Raw genomic sequence first — 9,564 nt, forward strand, 5'->3', positions numbered from 1 at the left:
GAGATTAAAGGTGTTGATTCAGGATACAAGCAAGGCGATCAAAGGAGTTTCAGCTGAGAGGGAGGGGGGAAGAAGGAGCAGGGATTTTGCTACTTAAACTTTGTGTATGCTCAATAAAGATCACTTCGGTCACCTCAACCCTCAGAGTGCGTGAGTATTTACTGAAGGAGCTGCAGGATTTTTTTTTCCTGTCTAGATGTGCATAGGATTGTGCCATATAATATATCACAAAACTTGCAATTTGTTAAGCGCATGTTGAGAACCACTCTTATCACTTTGACAGATCCAGTTTCCTAATAGTCCAATACTGTATATGTTGTCTCAGATAAGTCCTACTGTGTTCAGTGGAGTTACTTCCTGGTAAGTGTGCTTAGAATTGCAGCCTTCATGTATATATTTTTATTTGAAGGTTTGCTGAGCAACATGGTTTTAAGAAGCCTAATGATGATCGTGCCCTTCAGTTGATGAACAAGTGTGCCCAGACAGTGATGCAAGAGCTAGAAGACATCGTCATTGCTTATGGACAAAGTGATGAGTACAGTTTTGTTTTCAAAAAGAAAAGCAACTGGTTTAAGAGAAGAACAAGGTAAGCTTGCCTCCCTGTACACCCCTACACACACACACTATAGTCCTTTTTGCATAAGCACCTTCTTTTGAGTTGCACAGGAAGGAAGTGCCCAACTTGGCTGGCTCTCGCAAGTGCTGGTCAAGCTACTTTCTCTGTGTAGAGAGAGGCACGGAGGACTAAAGAAGGGGAGCATTAATGATATCACAGGAATGGTAGGGCTTTGGGACCTACCCCCTTGCCATCCTTTGACATGCTAGCTTGGTCTTGGGTAGCAATCTGACCCCTGGACCGAAAGCTACGTTTTCTATTGGAAAGATTGCTTTAAGGACCAGCCTCTTTTGTATCCACCAGGATTTGCCCACTTCTTCCATAGAGTCAGACAAATTGATATGCTTGTTAAGTCAGATTCTACATGCTTGGTATGCTCTCAATCTCCTGGACTCTGTAAATATGGAAGTGAACAATAGAGCTTTGGAACAACTTTGAAACTTTGTTTTGAACAAGAGATACATTTTTAGATTACATAGGCTAGTCAACCATTGTGGTGATATTAATAACTTCTACTTTCTCTCCCCCTTTATGTTCTGTTTACAAGTAAGTTCATGACTCATGTGGTCTCCCAGTTTGCATCCAGCTACGTTTTCTATTGGAAAGATTGCTTTAAGGACCAGCCTCTTTTGTATCCACCAGGATTTGATGGACGTGTTGTGTTGTATCCCAGTGACCAGAATCTAAAGGACTATCTTAGTTGGCGACAAGCTGATTGTAAGTATCCTTTACAGACAAAAAACACTTCCCCACCCAGTCAGTTTTTTGGTACCACCTTATAATTACTGATCGGTACTATTGTCTTGGCTGTGGCTAGGGAGAGGTAGGGGGAAGGTGGTGGGTCTGCCTCCTTCTTCACTTGGGATTTTCCAAGTCCTTTCCCACATCTTTAGTCCTTACAGCCCTTACAGAAAGAGCTAGAAACTCAGAACAGAACTTGGAATTTTACAGGTTGGGGAGGCAGTCTCTTCTTTTCTCCTCCCATCCCTTAGCTATAACTCTATGACATAAGAAAGCAGACAGTATTTTATTCAATTGTGCACTAAGATATCAAGTGCTACTGCCTTTGGTAGGAACTAATATTGCTGGGCAATCAAGTCAAGCAGTGATATCTTTCATTTCCCTCTACTGTGTGCCGCAATCAGTTTAGGGATCTCTCCTCTCCAGAAAAGTGTTCTCCTGAAATAAATAATAATGGTTTATGAATTGAGAAAAGAAAAGCTGCATGATGTAGAAGGTTACCTACTTTCAAAATGCAGTATATGACCTGATAGGTTAATGGTATGTAAAGTATGTAAAGTGAACTTCCCCATACTGATATTTGTATGTACATTCTACAACTTCCAAAAATTTGTTGTGGAAGTAAGCTCGTTTAATGCACTTCCCAAACTAGTCTTAACTGTCTTGATTTCATTTGGTTTTCCTGCAGGTCATGTAAATAATCTGTACAATACAGTATTTTGGACTCTTGTGCAGAGAAGTGGCTTGACACCAGTACAAGCACAAAAGAGGCTACAGGTATGAATCTCTCCTCCAAAGATCCCATCCTCAGACCAATATTGCCTTATGACTTGTGTAATGCCAGCAGCCTGTGCAGTAATTCAAACCTCTCTCTCTCTTTCACTCACACCACACACAGAGAGACACTTGTGGCAGGCAGAGTGTGTTGGGGCATTTCATGTCCATGGAAGAGAGAACTTTTAAAAGTCAGAACAGGGCGGAGGAGGGACAGAAAATTCCCCCATTTGCTCTAGCTGGTGTGAGCCTGTATGGCTTAGGCAGTTGTGGTTTCTTTGCCATAGAATCCCCATGCTACCTTAGAATTGATGTACTAATTTTTAATTATCAAGAACAATGTAGTAACAAGCATTTTGGAAAATGGCCTGCCCCATTCCTGAATTAAAGCACAGCTCTAAACTTTAGTAGCTATGTAGCATCAGATAGGGCATCCTTATTCATCTTCTCTTCATTTTCCTATTTTTTGTAGTCCCCTGTTATATCTATATAATGGCCAATGTGTATATTTCTAGCTTTTGCAAGTTCGAGGTCTGCAACAACCGGAACTATTAAGACAATCTAGGGTATACAGTGAATTGTAGCATACAAGCATATCATTGTTTCCTTTAAGGACCTCTTCTAGACAATTAAACTTGTTAATTGGGGGAACATTGGGGCCAAATTCAATTTCGGAGAAGTTCTCAGGGCCACATTCCAGTTGGGGTGGGTGCGAAAACAAGGGGTGGAGGGAGGGCTGAAGGCAAAAGGAATAGGGCCAAAAATACACAAATGCACACACAAAACCCCACCATCCAGCATATTGTAGCCTAAAGCTCCTTTGCTGCCAATAATTAAGCCTTAGGAGAGGCATCTCAACCTTTTAGAATGGGGAGGGGAAGACTGCACAAAAGCTAGGAAACCACCAAATGGTTGGGGGTGGGGTGAAATGGGGTGGGGCCAGGAGGAGGGGCGTGGCCATCTGGGGAATCATTATGCTTTCTAAGTCGTGAGTACAGTGAAGTAGCCAGAAACAGAAACTTAATTTTGTGCTACAAACAAGAAGAGCATGTGCAGCATATAATCCCCCATTTTTCTTTGTTGTAACACCCAAGCCTTAATTGGCACTCTGCTTTTAAAAGATTGTGTTGTCGTCTTTTTCTTTTCATATCATTTTATCTCTAGTTGTTCACTGCTCCGGAATCTGTTCAGATGTGGAGCATTATACGAATGGTATAAATAAATAAGTCTGTTGGTTTTTTTAAAAAATCATAGAACGTGAAAAATAAAATAAATAAAAATCACAGTAAAATATAACGAAAACAAAAAACGTCGTAACACAGCAACAAGATTAATAGCCAAGCGGAACAAACAAAGCTCAATGTTGTGTTTAAATGCAAACAGAAAAGTGGACTGATGGATCTCTGTAGGGAAGGTGTATGTGTAGGAGTACAGTGGACTCTTTCCTCTCTCCAAATACTGTGCACAGATCTTGAATGGAGAGTAAACCCCACTCACTGCACGTGAAATGATCAACAGATGTAATGTTCTTATGTGCCTATACGATACTGTTGCTTTTTGATATGATTGAAGTGTGATTTTCTTCCTTTATCCTCAGGGAACTCTTGCAAGTGACAAGAATGAGATTTTATTTTCAGAATTCAGCATTAACTACAACAATGAGCCCCTGATGTATAGGAAAGGAACTGTTCTAGTGTGGCAAAAGGTAAAACCATTTTGACATACCAGTTTGTGTTTAAAATGGTAGTGTGTAGTTTACAAGCAGTTATATAAAATGTGTTGTGATAATTAAGTGTATTTTGACAATTCCACATGTGCTGAGTTTCCAGGTGCATTTGCCTTATAAATTTACCCTGACACTGAAAGACCAGAACTTATCTAATGGTGTTTCTGATTTTAGGGTTAGCCTTTGCTTGGTACTTAGTACCAATTATTCCTGTTCTTGAAATTCTGCTGAATACCTTTTTGACCTTAAGGAAGAAAAAAGTAGCAGGGACTTGGATTTGTAATGTACTAGTCCTAAACATTTGCACAGGTGTATCTATTTGTGATGCCAGTCAAACATTGTCCTTCCTGACATTGTACTGTTGACATCCGAAAAACCTAATTGCTGTTAATAGAAAGTTTTACTTAATTCCAACATTCTTATCTCCCCTTTGAACAAAAAGTATCCAAAGTGGTTAACAAAGTAACAATTAACTATTTAACAGTGTTATAAAACTCCATAAAATTAAGCTAAGACAGCAGTAACAAGCAGAAATGGAATAAAAGCAACAGCAATCAAATAATGGTTTAAGAAGTAACACTTGAAAAGGTTCGTTAAAAGGGGTATATCTTGGCCATTGTGGAATTAAGCTATAAGTAACCTGAAATAGTCTGAAATATTTATCTTATGTGTCTGTAGGGTGCAACAGCTTTAGAATAAATTGTCTCAGTTTCTAGATAAAATCCAAAGTTATAACTCTTGCAACCAGGCAAGCAAAACAAAGTCTGGATTTATAGGTATTTCCCAAGATCTTCCAGTAAACCTATTAAATCTGGTGTTATATTAGCAGCCATTGAAAGATTTTTCTATTTTGGCAGGCTTTGTGGAATTTAATGTTTTCAAGATGTTCAGTTATAACATAATTTTAATGGGATATTTATGTATGCTTTCAGATATTTTTTTTAATTCACTGTGCGTCTTTTGGGTGGCCTATATAATTGTTTCTGAAATGTGGAAGCAATATCTATCATGTAACTAATGCTGTCTGGAGTACAGTTTGGCCCAATTGGACAAATTGGAGATGAGTGTTGCACATGTTTACTGACAGTGGAGACAGTGGGATGGGGGAGAGATTATGGGACAGGGAAAATAAATAATCAGATAATAAATAATCCAGGTTAGACGGATTGGGTTCACGGTATATTTGGATATTATGTATTTCTATTTATTGATTTGATTTGTGCCCTGGCTTTCTACCAAAAATGGCAGTCAAGGAAGCTATATTATGGCGGAATCTAGCTTTCTTGTGTTTTCCTTATAAAAGATTGGATAAACATACGCCAAATATTATTTTTGCCAGCTCTTGGTACAGGATGTTGAACTAAGTCTCTCACTCCCAAATAGCAGGTTTTATTATAAAAAATAATAATAAAAAAATCCTCAAAATGGACCTTCTTACTAAAATGTTGAAAGCTAACGTGTTCAGTTTGGGTTAGGGCTTCAAGCTTCAGTACTATGGATGTCTATTCAGAAGTAAGCCCCATTATGTATAGGATTGCAGCCTTGATGATTCACCAGTGAGAGCAACTTTTAACCAGTGGGACTGAAGTTAAAGGAAAGTTTGTTTTACTTCTTGTTGCTATTTTGCCTTTGGTGTGCTACTGTAATAGAGAATGGGGAAATAATAGGTGGCCTTTTCTAGGAATAAGTAGCTTTTGTTTATTAAATTGTAAGTTCACTTTTCCTTCACTAACTCATAAAGGCATGTCTCCTATAGCCTGCTAGTATGAAATCATTTAATCAAGTAATCAGTTTAAGGCAGATGATTAACAGCATTTTAACAGCATTTAATAACGTTAAGTTTGTTTTAATGGACCCCAGAATTGATATTTTAAATGAATACTTTTGTTGCTTTTATACTGTTTTTATGTTTTTTAAAATTTTTGTATACTTTTAATGTCTACTATTTTTAATTGTTGTAAACCGTCCAGAGAGCTTCGGCTGGGGGGCGGTATATAAATGTAATAAAATAAATAAATAAATAAATAAATTATACTGTCTAAGAATTCTTTTGTCAGTCGGATGTGGAAAACTTATGTCTAAAACTTCATGCATAGTTTTCTATCTGGTCAAGAGGGCAGGGCTCTTGCAATTTTAACTGTTGTGATGAAGAGGGCATTTCATCAGGTGATGCATTCATACAAATAACACCTGCTGAAATTCCCTTTTATATACAACTGTTAAAGATACAGGAGCCCTGTCCTCCTTTTCATATGGTCACCCTAATAAAAATAAACAACAGTGTTTTGCAAACTATCCTACCTTATAGACTTTTGTAATGCAAAGATGAGATAGCAATGTAATAAGCAGGGCTGTTATCCAGTAAAAGGAAATTGTTTAGTAATACGGGTTTTTGTTGATTTTAATAAATATGCAGTGCAAGCCGAAGCATGTCTACTCAGAAGTAATTACCTTTGTGTTCAATGGGACTTACTCCCAGTTAAGTGAGTACAGGTGATGGCAGCCTTAGGGTGCAACCCTATATGTGTTTAGGTGGGGGAAAGTCCTACAACTCCCAGCTTTCCCCAGCCGGCCGTGCTGGGGAGTTTCGATCTCTTAGTGCAGAGGTGGGCATCTTGTGGCCCGCCAGAAGTTTTGGTCTATAGCTGCTATCAGCCCTGGCCAGCATAGTCAGTGGTTGGGGATGATGGGGAATATCTGGAAGTTGCCCACCTGTCTCAGAGTGAACCACTGTGGAAACCTGTGTAATGGCTGGGAGGAGCCTGGAGGGCAGCTGTGATGTCAGAAAAACCCTTCTAAGGTGGGAGTTCTAAAACTTTAGAGGGTTTTTTTTCTGAACAGTCCTATGGCCCCTGGAATGCTGTTAAGGGACCATAAGATTGCTCTCTGAATGTTGCAACCCTAAAAAGAAGTGGATCTTGAATTGCCTTCTAGCCTTCAATTCTACAATTTTATATTAATTTGTCACTTGTATTTCTAGGTAAATGAAACCATTAGGAAAGCCATTAAAATTCCAAAGGAAACAGAAGAGAAGGAAGTTGAAGTGACTCGGATGAGGACTACAGTAGTTCCTTTGCACTGTGACATCATCAGGGATCAGTTTTGGGACCAGTATCCTGAAATCCTATCTGGTGATAGCTGACCTTTGACATCTGGATTCTAGTGTGAAATACGCTGTACAGTTTACTTTGCAAGGACCACGTCATGGAAGAGGAAGATATGATTGGCCCAATACAGATATTACTGAGGTTTAAACATGTGCATATTGCTAGAGGTTACAGAAAAAAGAATTCTCTTAAAAAGGCATGTAATATCCATAAATGTTAACGTAATATTCCATCAAAATTATGAGGTGCCTTATAATATTGACAAACTTTACAGTGGAAAAGGAATGCCTTTAATTTAAGCTCTGGCCTGTTGGTGCAAGTCCCATGAGATGTTAGGCTGCCCATTTAAAACTCTGAAAACATTTAAACTCCTGCTTCAAATTAAGTTCTATCATCAGGGAGCCGAGTTACAAATTATCCTAGTTGCTAATGTCTCTGGATTATATGAGTGATAAACAAAATACCCTGGCAAGTAGCTGAAACTAATTAGGAAGTTTTCTCTCAAGTGTAAATTAGTTCTGGCCTTTTTGAAAGCAATGGAAACGTAATTTCCCTCTGTAATCGTACATTTATTGTTTGGGCTCTCTCCTTGCTGCTTTACTGATTATTAGGGGAGGTCTCAGGTGGCCATACTGGAGTAATAAAGTTATTATATAAGGGGGGTATCACAGCAGGGCATGTTTGTAGGTCATGCTCTCATTTTCTGCTGCCTGGGAAGCTATCCAGTTCCTGCTGTTGAGGATTGTGGCAACCAACTTAACTGAAAGTTCTTTACTGTGGTGCAGAGTTCAAAAAGAGTTTGTGTTGCTCTTCTGCATTTCCTTGAGGAAGAGCCATGAAGTAGCAAGACCTCTTCCAAGAAAGAAAGGGGGAAAAAACCCTGATGAAACAACTTGAGTGATTGTGAGATTTGCCTGAGCATCTGACTATGTAAAAACTAGGCCATGACACAGATTTTCGGAAGATAATGACAGAAAGCTTTTTTTATGTGGGATGTTTTCCTAATGTTATTCCAGTCCTCTCTCTCTCTCTTCCATTCCCATTGTTATCTTTCTTTTAAAGGAGACAAGATTCCTTGGAATAATAGATGTTTTAGTGTCATTTATAAAAGCCTATTTCAAAATGCTGTAATAATAAAACCACTCATCAGACATAGTGGCCATCTTCCTTAATGTAGTTAGACTAACCATTAAAAAAATGCTTCCAAGCAATACATATTTACATAAATAAGGTATGTAATGTTGTATCTTAAGGCTATGTCTACTTTCCGGGAAGTAAGCTGCACTAAATTCAATGGGACTTACTTCTGAGTAGATGAGCATAGGATTGCACTATAAAAATCAATTTCTGTATTGATGATAGTATACTGAACAATTATTTTGAAATCAATGGGATTAATCAGTATATAATACTATAGCTCAGGCATAAATCTTGGCAATACTAAGTATGGTGGATATTTATTTATTTATTTCTGAAATGTGTTACTTTCTTTTCTGCTAAATGGTGCTCAAGGCTGTTAACAGCAATAAAAGTAAAATGCACAATAACAATAAAAACAACATAGAGCTGATAAACACATCAATAAGAACAGTGGCTCATTGAACTGATGGCTGCTTCCAGATGGTGGGGTCCTAGCACTAACCATTAGAAAGTGTTAGGCAGTTATTCAGTCTTTTTCTCCTTAATGAATTTTCATGGTGAGAAAAAAAGACAAGCAGCTGTGGGAAAACAGGAATGTTGAGTGGAAGACAATGATTGGGTTCACTTGCCACACTAACCCATTATGAGCTAGCGTGTCGAGCAAACCTGGACAGCTTTCCACAGGGTGAGTAATTTTTTTTTAGACAATACACCATAATAACCAGTGAATTGTTCTAGGCATGATTTCACCCACAATGGGTTGATGTGTCACCCAAACCTGGGACACCCAATCCATCATATATAGCGGGTACCTGGAAGCAAGCCATTTAGCAAGGGTGGATGAAATCCCTGCTGCTCTTTGCAATCACGGCTAAGCTGTTTCCAGTGCCCTTTTTTGCCTTGCCAGCAAGAGACCCACAACTGTGCCAAAACTACCATGAACTTTGGATGGGCCTTCACTTCTACCCATCATCCCTATTCCAACCCCGATTCCAGTCATGGTCAAAGCCCCTTTTTTCTTGGTTAGCTGCTGTTGCACTATAGCAATATTGTGGCTATCCAAATCAAGGAGGCTTGATTTAGCAAGGTTATCCATAGGGTTCAAGGGCTTTCCTGGAATTTTAGGGATGCTGTGCTTCAAATCCCCACTTGCCTGAGTCCCCAGGAACTATTTTGCAGGGTGCCCTATACACTTCCCTGTTGTTTTCTCTCACTTTTGCTTTAGCTGCTCTTAAAGTGATAGGGGGCAAAAACATGGGAAGCATGTAGGGCACCCTGAAAAACAGTTTCTGGGGAGTCAGGCAAATGGGGATTCGAAGCTAGGATCCAGTTTTTCATAGGAAAGTGACTTCTCCATTCATTTTTTCTTTTTCTTCATGTCACTATCACAGTTCTGCTGGAGTGACAGACAACAGCCAGAGACATCATGTTCCTATAGCATTCCAACAACAACAACAGAT

At 38.9% G+C, this 9,564-nt stretch overlaps 1 protein-coding gene across 1 annotated transcript; it reads left to right on the forward strand.

The window, feature by feature from the left end:
* The first annotated feature begins 422 nt into the window (after window positions 1-422).
* THG1L (tRNA-histidine guanylyltransferase 1 like) lies at window positions 423-7,832 on the forward strand. Its single transcript, XM_063123335.1, has 5 exons — window positions 423-586; window positions 1,259-1,333; window positions 2,046-2,134; window positions 3,729-3,836; window positions 6,838-7,832. Exons 1-5 carry the CDS (start codon window positions 520-522, stop codon window positions 6,997-6,999), a joined length of 501 nt encoding a protein of 166 aa, XP_062979405.1. The 5' UTR covers window positions 423-519; the 3' UTR covers window positions 7,000-7,832.
* Window positions 7,833-9,564: the final 1,732 nt, after the last annotated feature.

This window comes from Elgaria multicarinata, chromosome 3 (assembly GCF_023053635.1).
Source record: "Elgaria multicarinata webbii isolate HBS135686 ecotype San Diego chromosome 3, rElgMul1.1.pri, whole genome shotgun sequence".
In the NCBI taxonomy this organism is placed as follows: Eukaryota; Metazoa; Chordata; class Lepidosauria; order Squamata; family Anguidae; genus Elgaria; species Elgaria multicarinata.

Bases quoted from the DNA above. Each gene is read 5' to 3' on its own strand.
- THG1L (XM_063123335.1), top strand. From the start codon at position 520: ATGGACAAAGTGATGAGTACAGTTTTGTTTTCAAAAAGAAAAGCAACT. The intron at 1,334-2,045 runs GTAAGTATCCTT...GTTTTCCTGCAG, and splicing joins TAGTTGGCGACAAGCTGATT to GTCATGTAAATAATCTGTAC. The intron at 3,837-6,837 runs GTAAAACCATTT...TTGTATTTCTAG, and splicing joins CTGTTCTAGTGTGGCAAAAG to GTAAATGAAACCATTAGGAA.